The sequence below is a fragment of the Trachymyrmex cornetzi genome, unplaced genomic scaffold, assembly GCF_001594075.2.
Source record: "Trachymyrmex cornetzi isolate Tcor2-1 unplaced genomic scaffold, Tcor1.1 scaffold40, whole genome shotgun sequence".
Classification (NCBI taxonomy): Eukaryota; Metazoa; Arthropoda; class Insecta; order Hymenoptera; family Formicidae; genus Trachymyrmex; species Trachymyrmex cornetzi.
Window position 1 is genome coordinate 97,005 of NW_017298744.1, and position 17,808 is coordinate 114,812.

At 36.2% G+C, this 17,808-nt stretch overlaps 2 protein-coding genes across 3 annotated transcripts in view; one reads left to right on the forward strand and one right to left on the reverse strand.

Annotated features, from left to right (window-relative positions):
• dally (division abnormally delayed protein) overlaps positions 1-4,552 on the forward strand; it is a 54,898-nt gene extending 50,346 nt beyond the window's left edge. The window contains exons 7-8 of the mRNA XM_018512375.1: positions 2,260-2,455; positions 3,513-4,552. Of these exons, the coding sequence (XP_018367877.1) occupies positions 2,260-2,455; positions 3,513-3,619 (303 nt within the window). The 3' untranslated portion in view covers positions 3,620-4,552. The remainder of the gene's footprint in view (positions 1-2,259; positions 2,456-3,512) is intronic.
• A 9,852-nt stretch (positions 4,553-14,404) lies between these two features.
• The window catches only part of Ipk2 (Inositol phosphate kinase 2), a 7,080-nt gene continuing 3,676 nt past the window's right edge, over positions 14,405-17,808 (reverse strand). For both annotated transcript variants that reach the window (XM_018512357.1, XM_018512356.1), the window contains exons 3-5: positions 17,026-17,205; positions 16,490-16,750; positions 14,405-15,924 (exon numbers count right to left, since the gene is read on the reverse strand). In XM_018512357.1, the coding sequence (XP_018367859.1) occupies positions 15,299-15,924; positions 16,490-16,750; positions 17,026-17,205 (1,067 nt within the window). In that variant the 3' untranslated portion in view covers positions 14,405-15,298. The remainder of the gene's footprint in view (positions 15,925-16,489; positions 16,751-17,025; positions 17,206-17,808) is intronic.

Consider the following 17,808-nt stretch of genomic DNA (forward strand, 5'->3'; position numbering starts at 1 on the left):
ATTCTTTCGTACAGTTTACGGCGTCATTAAAGTGTGGGACACACGCATAGTGCCTTCTACACGCATGTTAATTCGCGTGTGAGGAATCGGGCCGCTTACTTCTGATTGGAATATCGTGAGACACGCGTATGTACGCATGTATACAGGGTGTTCATGATCGATTTGCTGTCCGTTGTACGAGCGACTATCTCCGATAAATGGTTCGTTCAAATAACTTTGTTAATTTGCGTCATGCAATTCCGTAACGCGAAACGAAATCTTCGTCGACGAAAAATTCGCTCGGGATTCCCCGGATTGCGAACGGATTGTTCAAATATACACCGTGTACATGTATGAAAAAAAAAACAACAATTTTGCTAAAAAGTATAGAAAAATTTAGCTAGAAACACATGTGAAAATAAATTTTGTTGAACTCTCAAAATAATTACAAACAAACACTGATTGCTAGAATTTTTTGTAGCATTTTGTAGTACATTTGCTCATCATGCTTGAGTTTTCTGAATAATTATTTCGACGGTCTAACAAAATTATTTTCAAATCCGTATCTATCTAATCTAAATTCTTTGGAGTGGAATTTCACTCTGAAGAATCAGAATTGAGTCAGTCTTAAAAAAAGAGTGGCTCAGTTTTTAATCTTTAGAAGATGAGATTTCACTCTTCGGAGTGAGATTCATTCTAAAAGTTTTAGAGAGTAAATTTGTTTTAGATACTTTAGCAAAATCATTTTTTCTCCGTGTGCGTATGATACGATCGCACAATCGAGCGGCGTGATATATCGGGTCGCGAAACCAGTGAATAATAGGACTCGAGGTATTATTGGCAGGTGCGAGCATTAAGTAATGGTGACGAGGTTCGAGGGAGAGAGAAAGAGAGCGAGATTAGAGGCTGCCTGTCGGTGTCTGATTTTAGCAGAATATAAATCTATGTCTTCGTTATATTCGTGAAGTGACTAGGTTTGAATGAAGAGTGTTGGCGATTAATTGGACACTGCTTATATCTGCGATGGGTCAAGTGGGTTAATTGAGATCTTTGGGTAAATGGGACAACTTAATGAGTTACCAATGACAAAGCTAATCCCTATCATCTCTTCGCGATCACGCGGCGATTGCCGAGCGTGCGCTCGCGACTTTTCCAACGAGACTCTGGCATATAATAGCCATTAATTTCGGAAAATTATGCGTTTATCCCCACACTTAGTCGGCAATTTCAATTATGCTCGTAGTCAAGTTGTAATTTGTAGCCACCTTGCTCACGCATAACGAGCGGTATTTCACCGAGCGACGATTGATGACAATTAATCTCGTCACATGTCTTATTTCTAACAATATGACACTATTTCGTTGCGTTGATAGAAAAATGACAAAAGTAAAAAATTAGCATTTTTCGAGATAATGAATAGAAATCATCGATTCTAAGGATTAATATATTGTTATGAAAAAATAACATAAAAACGAAATATTCGTCAATACTAAGAATGCAATGTTCGAATTTTGAAAATCTCATCACATAGTTTTAAAGAATACATTATCATTTAAAATATAAAATTAACAGAAAATGAAGTTATGCATGTTCACTATCTATTTAAAATTTTATTCTAATTCAGAAAGAATTTTAATCGTACATAAATAAGTACACATATTTTTTTGTGACGCTAAGAAAAGTACATATGAATCCTTACTAAAGAAGTCTTTTTTATTAATTATAATTTTAGAAGTTTTAAAATTTTTAACCATAAAATTGCAATACTTGAACTCAACATATGATAGAACAATTTTTTGATATTTGACTATGTTGTATTACGTTACTCTAATTAGAATTATTATAAAAAATGTATAATTATAATTAGAGTCAGAAATACCAAAAATTTTTCTCTCAGCGTATAGAACGAAAATAATATCCTACACGAATAAAATAAAACTATGAAAAATAAGAACTGTGAAACATGGAATTAATCTCTACATTATTATATTTAAAAAATGAGAAAAATCTCCCACAGGATTATCAGGATTCATATGTTTCAGTTATGGGGTTAAAAATGCGCCAAAGAAAAGTTGTTAATTTTCAGTTATATCTTTTTTATCAATGCAACGATTTATGACAATAGGAAGTAATTATAACAATAGGATGCCGACACAACTTTATAGAAATAATTAATCTGAAATATATTTAAACAATACTGCTACAATACCAGTACTTTTGAATTACATCTAATGCGATGATAACGAGAGCATGTCCATATTTTGCGTGTTTTCGTAACAGTTGGTGCAGTCCCAATTGTCGTCCGACATTGGACCAGATGCCTTTCTGGCCGACGAGGCCCTGGACGGCTCCGGAAGCGGGGACAGCCCGGTTTGGAGGCAACACGGAAACGGCGAGATCGATGACGACGAGGACGGCCACGATCGTGACGATGACGACGAGGCCTCCGGCTCTGGAATGGGTCCCACCACGATAGGTATCGTATCCCACGGGCCATTTACGTCTGCATTGATTTGCATTTTGATAATACCAGCCGGTGCGTTCCCGGTGGAAACTTCATTGTCAGATGAATCCTGTGTACGGCGCGTATCGAGTGTCGTTATTAGCAATAGAACCTCGTTCTTGACCAGGGTTCTATAGAACGTATCAAATGGCGCATTATCTGTCGATGTGCCCCCGAGAAAAGAGAGAGAAAAGTTTTTTTCCGACGAAAGAGCATAATGGGAATTAGTATGATTTAATTACTGAACGCAAAGGCAGTTGCAACTGCAAAATAATGCACGAAGTATTCTGGTAATGCGTAATTCCATGCACGTTAAATATTATGTGAAAGCACATTTTAACAAGAGGGATTCCAATAATAAAGGAGAATTCGGATTAACAACGAGAAGCACAGGAGATAAAAATTAGCGGTGCGAGGAATGGATAGGCAGCAGCGATTTTAAAATAACATACTGAGAGAGAAAAATGTTTGGTATTTGTGACTAATTGCATGATAAAATAATTATGGTTAGGAGCTCCATTTTATAGTTATTTCAATTTGCTTGTTATATAAAGTCGCTTTTTGGATAAAATTTTATAATATTCTTCAAAAGAAAATAAATTCTTGTTTTGAGTACATAATAAGTTTTTCTCTAAAATTTGTAATAAGTATATTTTAATATTATTATTCAGAAAATATCCTTTGTTAAAAATAATCATTACTTAAAAATGTAATTTTATGTGTATAGGCGACCCCCGAAGACGATTATAAATGATCGAGGCCAGTTATATATGTTTTTTGTATACAAAACTATAAATATAATAATTATTAACGTTATAGCAGTGTAATAACTGTCAAAATAGAGTTTTTAATTATAATTATAATATATTACCGTACAATTATATAGTCACAAATACCAAACACTTTTCCGTCCATGTAGATGAAACCGCTTTTCTTATTCCGATTGCAATTACGGGGAATGTTCGTTTCATTTAAAACGAGAAAGGAAACTTGATGTACCAAAGAAATGAATTTGCATTTTTCGTTTCAGACCCGTCGATGAAGACTCATCCGAACGGTCCGCTCCACGGTGGGTCGTCAACGATCTTGTTATCATTCGCGGCCCTCGCTATCGTCTGTGCATCGCTTATCGCTTAATCGGTTACATCGCCGAGATATACGAGGGTATGATTTCGATAGCGATTCACGGCCAACGTAGACAAGGCGTAGATAAGGAGAGTTAAACTAGTTTCTGTTCGCGATCGGAGGATTGTTAGCAGGTTGGATCCTATCCACTTTTCACACGGGATTCTTCCGGCGCGCGTGAATGCCGATGAGCAGCCCCCGTAAGGAGATTCACGGGTGAGCTTCCGCCTGCCGGAATCGCGTACAAGCGATGCCGTTGATAATTTATCGGTGGCGTGTTGGGCAGCGAAGCGAACTGTTCCTGCCGCGATCCCGCTGGAAGGACGCCGCGGTTCTCAGTGATATATATCGGTATGCGAGAAGCGCGTATGTGTGCATGTGTGTGTGTGTGTGAGAGAGAGAGAGAGAGAGGGGGGCGGTTTGTAAAAGTATACGATGGGGAGAAAGGGAAAGAGAGAAAAGAGCGTACGGCAAAGTGGAAAGAAGTGATGGGCGAGCCGAGTCTGAGACGTCGCGCTTGTAAAACGAGATGATAAATTTCGCGATGTTTTCCAGGTGCAGTTTTTCGACAGGAATGTTGGTTTCTTTTTCTTATTTTTCGCGTACGCAGACATCGATAGTTCGCGAAACTGGAGCGCGTGATGCTTGCCTCGGTAAAACGCGAAATTAACGCTTTTAAAATGCAAATGTGACTCTTGCCAAGGGTTACGTTCAGGAGAGAAAAGGTTCTATTAAGTTTTGTAATTTTTACGAGATGCGCAGCGCGCATTTATGCTTTTTGTTTAAAGGGACGATTATTGACTGTTTTCATCGAGCAGAATATTATGAATCTCGCTACGAATACAGCAATGAAATTACTTATGTTATCGCCACCAGAATCGAGGTTTAAAGGAACACAGATCGGTATTCTGTGTGTGCATGTTATATATATTTTTTTAGTAAATTTTCAAAATTCACGATTTTATTTATCGCGAAAAAAATGAAATTATTAGTGAGACGTATTGGATTAACTTTGCTCAAAAATGCCGCGAGCGACGAGGTAATTTATTGAAACTGCGAATCGCGCGCGATATAAGTAAGTCGTTAGCCAAAAGGGTATAGAGACATATCTGTTTAGAAATGCCAAGTACACCCGTTATCTCACCCGACCTGGCTACTCACGTGGGACTCGAGTCGAAATGTATAAGGCCTAAGAGAGAAAAGTTTCCGTCAAACTGAGCGTACTCGCGCCGAGTGTTAGTATTACATAAGAATGCAGGATGGTGTCGCAGCAGCCAACATCGATCGCCGGCTCCAGGGAGGACAAAACTTCCGATCCGAAGGTCGACGAGTCCGCTGTCCGACTCCGTTTGTCTTTCGCGAGAGGGGAAAAGTGTGTCGCGCGCGACTCTGAGAAATGGCTTCGAGAAGCGTCATCTCCTCTTTGTTATATCGGGTGTATGTTTTGTTAGTCTCGAATTATAAAACGCACGATTCGCTGGGGAAGCGCTTAGAAAAAGACTGTGATTGCAGAGGGGATTTGTAGAGGGAAAGAAAGAGAGAGCTGTTAGTGCGCTGATAATTCTGATAGATAAACTTCGCACGGAAAGAACGATTTTGCTGAAAAATTGGAAATTTTGCTGGATATACAGATGTGAGGGTAATTTTATTGGACCATCAAAATAATTGCTGGAAACTAAACAATGATAAGCAATGCAAAAAGTTTTAATATTCTAGCAACCAGTTTGAGTTTCTAACAAAATTATTTGGATGCTCCAACAGAATTATTTTAAGATCTGTATCCGGCAAAATTTGAGATCTTTCCGCAAAACTGTTCCTTCCATGCGGTGAAAAACCCCGCATTTTCGCCTTTATATAAGACAGCATCGAACACCAAACGTTGCTCGATCTATCAGATACAGAATGACCAATCGTATTAGTTTAATGCAGAAAGATATCGTCTACTTTGTATTTGAAGTAAATTTCTTTTGTTAATTACAAGGATAGAATGCGTGTAGGAAAGATCACGCGTTCGAAGTGCCACAAAGTCTGCAATACGTCCAAAATCTTTAATTTATTTTGTTTCTTTTTTGTTCAATTTTACGGTTATTCGGCTATTTATATAAGATAAGAGATATTTTTTATTTATTTATTTTTTTTTTAGAAACTTGCCTTTTGCAAAGTCTGGTCGCTCTGCTGAATTATGAACCGGATTCGATCTCGCGCGGTTATGTTGCCGGTGCCGAATGCCAGATGAGAGTATGTACATTGAAACGAAAGTATTTTACCTTCACTTCCTACGACTCGCAGAAATCATAAGGATATCGTTATTCTCGAGTCAATCGGCCGCGAAAGCACACGCCAACCAAACAACAACCGCATTAGTGTGCCTCGTATGTCTCGCGTGCCGTTTTTTTTCCTTTTTTTTTTACACAAAGCAGGACAAAGTGTCTTTCTCGCCCGGTGACGTCGCCTCGTCTACAGCAGACGTCGATATGTTACAGATTATTATTGAAAACTACGAGGGGAGCCCATAATCGCCCGTCGTTGATGACGTACATGCCATATATATGTCTAGATCTACATATACATGTAACATATATGTATGTATGTATACAAGGTGACGCACGAAATGTCATACCATTTGTTTTATATATGGATGAGTCAATAATCTTAATATAAATACTATCTTGATTTTTGAGAGGTAAATTAAGATACTTATTGAGTCACCTAAAGTATGACAGATTTACTTCTATCAAAATTGGTACAGAACTGGTACGGATTTAATTACCGAAGTCTGGAAAATATTGGATATAATTATATAGCATGACATTTCGTGCGCCACTTTGTATATATCATATAGATATATGTATTTATATGACGTATATACATGTGATATGACATATACATCGTATGTGATATACACGATCGTCGCATATGATATATATATTATATACATACACATGAAAGTTAACTGCCAACGTTGTACGTGATCGAGAGCTGATTTACTCGGGACGACGCAGTTTACTATTCGGTGTGAACGCAATCCTTGAGTACCGGGTGTACTCAGCGTGCGACACGTTTTCTCTTCGCGCCTGTGCGTATACTTCTGTGATCAATCTTTCACATTTACCTTCATAGAAAAAGGGGCCTTCTTAACGCATCAGACAAATTTGCCAAATTGAAGAAAGAGAGAGGAAACACTCTCGAAATTCGCTCTCACCGAAGCGTCCTCGAGTGGATTGGATCGCGATTGCCGTGAATTCTAAAATACATAAGCATGCCATTTTGCATCCGGTCTAGATTGGATCGTCGATCGTGGATCATATTCGTCAGATTATTATATGTTTATCCATTTTTTATTAATAGTACTTTTTTTTTATTTTATTGAATGCGATCTCGCGAGCTGGAAAGAAATTTTTCAATTATAAATCAATATTTCTAGCTCGTAATGAAAACTTAGTCAAGTATAGATCTTTGTAGCTCTTGCTTCTTGACAACGATAACTTACTCTCTAAATTTTTTAGAATCTTATTCTAAAAAGCGAAAATCAAGCCAGTCTTGAAAAAGGTTCAGTTTTTAATCTTTAAGAGTGAGATTAACTCTGAAAGTTTTTTAGAGAGCAGAATAGGATTCAATAGAAAAATATTGACTGTAAATTGATTGTCGCATGTCGTAACAATAGCGAGAATATTAATTCATCGAAAGCATTTGTTCTGCATGTGAGATGTTTCAAAAGAAGTCTATTAATATTCAGTGCTGATATAATAGAGTTCGATCAATACTTAAACGCGACAATTTTTTTCGTCGTTGAAATGAGTCACGCGTATTTTTCGCGATCTCGTCAATGTGTTGGTTAATTGTAAAAGTAAATAATGTGCCAAATCGATTTATCCGCCTCTGCCCCCGTTGACGAACAATTTTGACGCACGAATTAATTGTAATTAACAAGAGCCGGTTATCGCGACTTTCAATCACGAACGATATTGCATCGCGCAATCACAACAGCGCGAGGTATTAAATTTATCTGTATATACTATAACGTTTGTATAAATTTTTAATTTAAAAGTTATATTATCTCTCTCCCCCTTCGTCGCTCTTCCCTTCGCGGATTTATATATATTTTTATTATATATCTTCCGCGAGATTAATTTGACGATAGTTCCAAGTTGAGATTGTCACCTGTGATCCACGGTCGCGATTCGGTGACGCAAGAGTACCACCGATGTTGAATCTTCGCTGATGCTTTAAGCATCCAAAGCGTTCCATGACTGACGGGAGATCTTTTTTGATATCCTACTTCGGGATTTGAAACGATTTGATAATATTACACGAGCTGTATCTGATTAAGATTAAAGATATTATCCTGTCGATTTCGCGCAAGAATCCGCACATTAACTTATTAAAGGGAAACGATAGCGGACCGTTTCCATCGTGCTGAAAATTTCCGAAAAACGTTCTCATGATGAGAAGCGTACATGTTACACTCGAATCTGGCGATTTACTTTTCAGGTCAATCGGGACGATTTGGACTTCGAGATAATTGCGACATCGTGACATTTTCCAGCCAGTGCAGGCGTTATCTGTAATATTACCTAAAAGTGACGGTTATTTTTAGATGACATTTATATGTATATTACGTGGTGAACAGTGATCTTATATTATCGACAATTTTAAAACGATCGGAATTCAATTGTGTCAAATAACGTCACGATAATTATTCTTGTAAGACCCTCATAATATTACGTGGTGAATATTATATTCAACAATTTTAATTGAAGCTCAATTGTTTCAAAAAATATCACGATAATATTATGTTTTGAAAAAAATGGAGGAATTTATTCTTAATACAGAGATACAGAGAGTTAGAAATAAATTCCCTCGATATTTTCCCGAATGAAAAGTCTCACGATGTCGCGTACTTTCCTCGCGTCTCGCTATCGTCCCGATTGCGACCTCATATTACTGTAGGAAAGTAAATATAGCTAAGCAACAACGAGAGAGAGAGAGAGAGAACTGTTGTTTTCTTCGGACGGTGGCCGCACAATTCGCGACGCTTCGGCGACGCCGTATTCGTTTTGTACATTTGATTTCCGGATCTTTGTGGAGGGGTGCCGAGTGCCTTTCTGAATATCCCTGGCCGTAGCGTCGCGTCGTCCGCTTCTCGTCAATGAGAGGAGGAGCTGTCAAGACGGCCACCCCCGAATAAGGGCGTAACCGGGCGCTTTTTCGCTATACGTATATTTCTAGCACACGGTGCGTATGTGTGTGTATGTGTGGTGAGAGAGAGAGAGAGAGTAAAACAGAAATGAGAGACATGGCCTTCTTCTTCTCCTTTTGTAATTTTAATCCGCCGTAACTCGCCTCTAACGTTTTAACGCGAGCTCGCCGAAGATATCTAGCAGTTTTGTAAACATTTACTTCATGCTGTTAGGATAACACGCTGAGTGCGAAGCAGCGGGCGAAGGAGCGGGCGGGGATGTTTGAAATTAAGAAGTAAAATGCGCTCATGTAATTTTAAAACGACGATCGACGCGGTTGAAAGATAATGAGATAATCACCATTTTCTATTTCGATCTTTTGTAAGTTATTAATCCATCGTTTTCCGGGGCTCTGCGAAGTATTACGCAGCAGCGACAAGGTTTCGCCATCTGTATTATCCTTCCGGCGAACTCGATTGATTATTGTTTTCTTCGGATACTAAAAATAAGGCGGAAATCGCGTAGCATAATTTAAAAGGGATCTAGATTGGGTCTTCCGAAGGAAGATACGCGCGACAATCGAATTAACCCTGCAGGGGCGAGTATTGCATATTTGCGACATTCATTTTAAAATTTAATTCGGGATTTGTTCAGATTAGTTCTGTTCTTTTTAGCTCAACTTCTTGCACGGTTCATTTTTTCTCAGCTTAAAAGAACAGAAAGTGCGCAGCGTAATTTGAAAGGGATCCAGATTGGATTTTCCGAAGGGATAAATTCGGAGTAAATTCCGGATTTATACAAATTGGTTTTGTTCTTAGTTCTGTTCCTTTTAGCTGAACTTCTTGCACAGTTCATTTTTTCTCAGCTAAAAATAGTAAACCTTCATATGATAATTATCAAAAAGGTAATTTGTTGATATATATCAATATATATCGACAAAGTATAATATATTAATAGATACTTAATTTACACTTAAGAACTGAAGATGAAATCACTAAAATATAGCATCTTTAGCTCTGTTCTTTTCAACAGAATTTCTTTGTGTGCACAGATTATCTTTTCTCTTTTTCTCTCCAATATAAAAAGAAAAAGGAAGAAAGATGAACTATATATCTATAACAAAGTTTAGCTAAAAAGAATAAATCTTTTGCCAAAAAGGCAGTATGTTAATATACATGTATCAACATATATCGAAAAAAATATATGTCAATAGATTCTTAACTTGCAAGATATTTTTTAGTGAAATCAGTGAAAAAATGAAAAGGACTCCCACGATTCTTTCGTTTTTAACAAGATAATGCCGCCTCTAGATGGTTAAGTTGTTCATAATTATCAAAAATTCGAATCCGTTTAAACTCCAATTAGGTCACTTAGGATCCATTGAATCGAACGGGTCCATGCGACAGGTCCGATTCACTCTTGCAATCGGACGTGCCATTGTCCACCGAGGTCCTTCCTTTCAGAGTGCTAATAAGATTGAAATCCGGCGTGTGGCGCGCGGGCGAGGCCGGGCCTAATTCAGCGTGGGCCAGGCGCGCAATTGTTCGAGCTTACCGTCGTAATTCTTCAATTTCGTTAGCGGCCTTTGTCGGGCGAATTTAGACGGTGAACTGAGATCGTATACGCGCCTTCAACGGGCGCAACTCCTTCGTCCTTGTACGTCGTCGTCAATGCCGAGTGTCTTCGACCTCGCCGATCGTCCCTGATATCCATTTCGCGTGACGTCGACCTCTGTCATACGGGCGTTGTCGAACAACGACAGTGCGTTAATTATTTTTATGTATTTGTTAGTATTATTACTGATTATCTCGATAACAATTATATTGCTCCTTCACTTTAAAAGTGATACAATTAAAAAATTAATTTTTCATGACACAACTAAAAAAAGTCAAGTTTTAAGATACAACTTGAACTTTAGATTTTTGAAAAGGGAAGTCAACTTGACAGCAAATTATTGACAATCAAGAAAAATCGACAAAAAGAACATATTCTTATCAAATACCAATTTTCTCGTTTTTGTTTCACAACTCTTCTGCTTATGTGGTTGAAGTTTGGGGCGTTCGTGGAGCGAAAATTAAATGTAAGCCCACACTGAAATAACAAACAATTGAAGATCATTCATATATACATGTGACCATTTTTTTACACTATCCTTTTTAAGTTGCGATTTTGTATGAAGTTAAGTTAATTCACCTGTGATAATTAATAGGATAATGTTTATTTAACTCTTTCACGTGATGGTTTTAACTCAAGAATCATATTTTTCTGAATAGTGCCACTTTTAACACTTCAGTAAAGGAGCGACATATAATTGTTTACTATTTATGAAGAGTTGCAAAGTTAATTAAGGCCGACATCTAGAAAAATGGTTAGAGTTATTAGCGCAGATAATTGGAATTTATAAGACTGAAGGCAATGTTGGTGGGGAACGACTTTAATTTAATGTCTAATTTAATAACGCGGACGCGACCCACTCCTTCGCCGCAGAAATTCGCAAAACTGTCGCGGGAAGGAAACAGGTTGAAAATCAAGGGGCGAAAAATAAGCGAATGTGCTAAGAAAACGTAATGGAAAATGAGAGACAGAGTAAAAGGGAAGAAGGGTGCGTTGATCGACTTGTAAATATATAACGAATGCCTGCTGTATTTATATAGTTATATACGTTAAATATATCGACCTAAATGAAAGTAGCAGCTAATAAAAGCAACTGAAGTAATCTTGGACGAATTAACCGTTAGTCGTAATGTTACAGCGAGACTAATTATTATAATAAGGGAAGCGCGTCGGGCGAGGATGCGAATACTCACGCCGAGGGAATTTTTCGTCGAACGCGTGTCGCATCCCTCGTTTGTTATTGCCATTTGCCTCGTAGCGAAGCGATCTGTCTTATCACACTCAGAGAAAGACATAGTAGTGGCAGCCATAAAGGTGACAACTATATCAATTTTATATGTGTAGATTCAATGTACACACACACACACACACGGTGTTGAATAAACTATTTTACAGTTATCGTAACTGTGAAATAATTTATTTAACTATGTATATCAACGTATACAAAGCAGAATAGGGAGGCAATTACCCCTTTAAGTTTTGGTGAGGAGAAACAATTAAATTATGAAACTCATTTTTATAAAATTAAACGATAATTATTATGTATTATTCGAAAGTTCGTTGGAGATTCTTGAAGACTGGCTTTAATACATTTTGATTTTCGTGAGGATAAATGTTTGTCCCCTCTGCCTGAAATCTTGGATACGCCCACGACTATGTACATTAGTTCAATTAACTCTACACTGTTGAATTCGTATAATGTCAATTTGTATACCCAATTTGAGTTTTATCATTTCTAAAGGTCACTACTGCTTCCACTTAATATGTCGTTACTTTAATTAAAACAGTGAAATTAAACAACGTAACTCAAGAAAATATATTAAATTTGACTCAAATTTAGTTTATTCTTTACTGACTATAAACGTTGTTTACGTTGAGATTAACCACAGAAATAAATTGATTTAAATTTTTGACGTGCATTTTAAAGTTAAAAATAAAATATTATTTAACTCAAGGGAATTGGGTTACCATTTGCTCTTTTGATTTTAAGTGTGTACATTAATTCTATATATAAAATTTGTGTAGTTGTCACTTTTATAGTTGCTAGCACTGTTTTTCTTTGATTACACGGTTTCCTTCGTTTATCCCGAATGCGGGATACGTATAACAACGGACGAAAATGTACGAACGATTTCATCGTTCGATCGAATCGCTTTGTAATTATATCTATAGAGATCGAAAGAATGTGTGTATGGGAGAGAGAATGAGAAAGAGAGACGTTTCGACTACGCTGTATAACAATTATTAGCCTAGCATGATGCGTATTTTATGATAAATACTAACAGGACCCGCGGTTTCCTACGGAACTATTGCGTTACACGTTTAGCTATTTAATGCGTTTTTATCGCAATATTTATTGTTGCGCCTGCGTTTACTATGTGATATAGGGCTACTTATATTATTATCTCGTTGTTCGCGGTCCCGTTTAATTAAGCGCGACTAATCAACGGGAGTCTCCCGATAGAGCGGGAAGCGAGGAGGAAGCCGAAAATTGCGAAAATACGGTCACCATTCGCGTTGCCAGTGCGATCGAACGTTATAATTTGTTTAATTGATTACGACCGGTTCGCCGTTCAACTATAAATTGCATTGATAATGCTAATTGTGCATATAATCCTGTCGTGATTGCAATTAATTGATTTTTCAACGGCGACTCCGTCAATTTGTATCCGAGATGTAATTATATCTCTCTGGATTCTGTAAATTCCTACACGGAAAAAAGATGTATTAAAACAGCATTATTTTAATTAATAACAGCATTAAATAAATGTTGTTAATTTAACAATATTAATAAAACAAATAAAATTTTATTAAAACAAGAGCATATGACATTTGTTCCATTAATAGTGTTATTAAATTATAATTAAAAGTATTTTTAATTAAAAAATAATACTGTTAATATATATAAAACATAATTTTTTCAGTGTACTATTCCGTTTGTAAATTCAGCACTTTTAATCGCCTCTTTATCGCCTAACTATGGGAAAAAACTGACGAAACCAGATGGAATTCAAGTTGAATAACTTAATTCCGAAGAAGCCAGTCCCGACTCCCGTTATAGACGAGCGAAGATGCAGTGTGTACCCCAAATAGTTCCGATCAGCTTTCGATTAAAGCACTTATCGAAATTGAACGAGAAAGCGTTATCGAAGCGAGCGTAATTAAAGGACGATGTAGTGGAGAAGACAAATGCGATCGAGATGAGCAATTCTGTATATGTATATACGTGTGTGGGTGTGTTTATGTGCGCACATATTTTATGTACGTGCATCCTAAATACATACATCACACACACACACACACACACACACACACACACGCTAGCGTGCGACAGAGACACGCGCGCGCGTATTACTATAAGTGTTATACGAGAGATTAAGCAAATTATTATTATTATTATTAATGATTGCGTTCAGTAGAAAAAACAGCTTCTTTTGCAACTGTTACAAAGTTTTTGTTAATATTATTGGTTTATATATTTAGAGTCAGTAAAAGGAATTAAGGACAAGAACCAATTACATTAAAGGATTTTACAACAGTTGCAAAGCTGCTTTTTCTGCTGAACGTAATCAATTATTATCGCGGTTGATCACGTCGCAACGGCACGCTCGCCGATCGTTGACGATCTGTAAAAACTGTTTACGAATGAATGGCAAATAAAATATTATACGACAACGAGTCTACTTGTTATTGCATTGAAAAATCGAAAACAGTAGTTGTAGAAATAAATAACTATAAAATTTATCATCGAAAGGTAATTGTTGTTTTAAGCCGTTATGAGAGACGGTGAGTATTTATTTCGTATTTATAATAAAATCATAAAAGTATAATTACTAAAGATCCTTGGAAACTAATCACATAATTTTAATTATAGATTTGCACTTATTGGCGTTGAAAAATTATATTATTGATTTTTTAATTGTGAAATATTTAAGAGTTTTGCGCCACAGATTCTTTATTACTGTGAACATCAACAGAATTTTTCATTCAATAAATACTCGCGCCCCACTTTTTACATCGTAATGTTTTATTGCTGCTGTTACAATTACAATAATCTGCACTTTTTTTTTATCACGTAATACGTGTAACATAAATATATGTAACATGGCAGAATTAATAATGGTACCGTTAAAGAACTTCTCGCCATTGCAGTATGGCATATGTATGTTTACAAAATGCGACTTATTGTCGTCATAATGTGAAAGTCACTCGAATGGTAATTGAATATTTAGAATGCTGCGTTTTCAATCTTCTTTGTTTTCTCGTTATGTCCAGTTCTAAATTTGTAAAACCTTCACACTGCGAAGGGTCAAATATACGAAATTCTTAGATAATCTATACATTCGCATTACAATTCTTTTGGCAAAGTATAAAAGTCTTAATTATTTTATCCTAGAGAAGACATTTTTTGGAATTCTTTTTAGAATTGATTGCGTATTCGATTAGGCTGTTTCTCTCTGATTGTATCTTAGTTTTAAATCTCGCGGAATGATCCTGGTTTACGGTACTTGATTCTATATTAGTAATTATTATTGAAATCAGACCTTCGAGAGAAATACGTTGCCTAAAGTTTTTATTAAATCACGATTTTCCGACCGATACGAAATACTTTAGCATTTATTTAGAGATTTTAATATCGCTTCTTCTCCAAATAGTTATCGCAATAGCTTTCTACGATGAACAGTGCCTTCTCTGACGATTGTTGATAAATCAGATGATAGATCAGAAATCTAGTCTTATCGATTTATCATGTTCTCCCGAGACTCTCATTCCGATAACATGAATGACACATCATTATGTCAACATATTTTTGTCTGAATTATTTTCCCTTAATTTTTTCTGTTCATTTCCAGGAACATCGTCACAAATAATATATTTTTCGATAAGTAGAACAACTTTAATGCATGCAATCGCTCTTCTTAATCAGACTTAAAAGCTGGATTAGCATCTGGATGCCATCCCGGTAGTTTCGATCCAAATCGTTATTCTCCCCCGGGAAGACGTGCGTAAAGTCGATCATTTTCACTCTGACCCATTTGTCCTCCGTGCTTTCATCATCATTCTGCGTAATATCGTTTGTGCAGGAAAGTGAAAATTGGCTCGGGCTGGACCGACATAACCGGTCTACATTTAAATTGCAAGTTTCGCTTTGATTAGGTATGTTTTCGCTTGGCATCGACATAGGCTGACTTACGCTCTTTTTCATTTTTGGTCGAAACGTTAAATCGTCCGTTTCAGATGAATTCCGATGCATTCCAGGTACTGTTAATGGGGGAACTGACTCACATATCATTTCTTTGTCGAATTTCGGCGCTGAATGAGAGATAGAACTATCATCTTTCAATGAACAATGCTGCCGTAAGTGTTGGGCATCGTAGGCGACCAGAAGTGAGCTGGAATAGAAGCAATATTTCCGCTGCATGTTGAAGAGCCGTTCGATCTTGTAGAGGTATGTCAAAATTTCGGAGACCAACTGCCGGCAGACTGGCTTTCCAGGTATTATGTTCAAGAAATCTTCTAGTGCTGCGTGAAGATAAGAAGAATATTAACGCGGTTTCGAAAATGAGAAATGAGAAACATTTTATCGCTAGATTGTAAAACACGTCGTAAAGGTCCTCTTTCCTTTATTTATGGGTCTGACCTAATGATTATTCTTAATGATCCTAGAACGTCAATGTGAAATTATTATTGCTTGGCAGTAATATGATTTAATCTGAATTAAATGATATATTTAAAAAAAGAATAGAACGCGATATCGATTATACTTCTAATTCCTAAGAAGCTATAATTTTTGTAAAGACATAACGGAACGTCCGTCAACGTTCTAGAATTAAAACTTCGTGCGTTAATATCAAAATTGGAAGGTATACTAATTTCGATTTCTAATTAATCATCAATGAATTAAAAGACTTAGCCTTAACCATGCTCGAATCGAAAGCAGGCTATTCCATTATTTAAGAAAATTCACTACCCCATTCTGAAATAGACTTTTAATACTCATGAAATTTGATTCATTTAGATGGAGTAATTATTCGGTTTTTTTTTTCTTATCGATTTCATATGTCTTCTAAAACTCTAAAGCAGATACCTTCCACGACGCCCTCGACACCGAGTTGCTTGCCATGATCTCTGTCATATTTCCTTAATCGTCCAGATAAGACAGAATATACTTGATAACCTGTTATACAAAAACCGTAAGTACGCTTCGATTCGGCATACTTGAGTTCTTCCGTTCTCCTCTTCTCTGGCGTGGCCAAAGGATCCCACGTGCGAAAACCGATCTTGATATCTATCACACATGGCTCGGCCATGCCCTTTGTGATATTCCTAAGTATGAGGAATTTCGTACCTGTTATCGGACAAAACGGTTTAATGAAAAAAAGATATCTAGATGAAACACTAGCCATCCAAATAATATTATATTTACATCTCACGCCTGATAAATTAATTCTTATATTACATAATTACAGACAATATGTATATAAATTATATAAATATACAAATATATATATGTATATACATATATGCGCACACGTGAAAGTTTTAAAAGAGTTAGGTCTTATTTCACAGTTTATTCACAAAAGTCATCGTATCACATTTGCGGACTGTCAAGAAAATTCTTACGGTTATTAAAAACACGCAGTTCTGTTGTGCCATAATAACGTGGAACGAATTTTTTTAATTCCAATGCGACGGGATCATGAGAATTCTTCAAGCTCTCGTAGAATGCAATTTCTCTTTCCCCAAGGATTATTTTAGTTGCCGGTTTCAGTATGTGGCCAGTCCGTCTGCAGACCAGCACGCCTGTAATCAGAGATAATTCTTCATGTTATTCAATATACAAATGTTTATATACTGTTGATAAGCGCTGGATTCGCTGAATTGATTACATTTCACTGATATACTATTAATATCTTTGTACATTTTTCTTTTATAAATCAAACATTGTAAATAGAAAAAGCACTGTTCCGCTTTTGCTTTAAATCATCATATTGAAAAGAAATAGAAATACATGTAAGTTTACCTTAGCAATTAGTATACATTTTAAGCATATATTAAAATATGAACAAAACAGAAATTGGAGTAGAATGAAATAACTGCTAATTTATTATTAAAAACTACATGTACAGAAATTATGTTAATTCCAAAAATATCCAGGAAATTTTTAATTTTTGTTATCTAAACATTATTTTAAATATATACAAAAAGTTTTTGAAAAATAAACGTACAAAATGTTTAAAACATCTATTATCTTTCATTAATTATTAATAAGCAGGGTTGGATAGTGCCAAGTTAAAAAGCTAAAAGCTAAGTTAAAAAGTTGAAAAGTTAAATAATTTTAACTTAACTTAGTTACATTTTAGACTCTTAACTTTTTAACTTTATTTAGTTACATTTTATCGATAA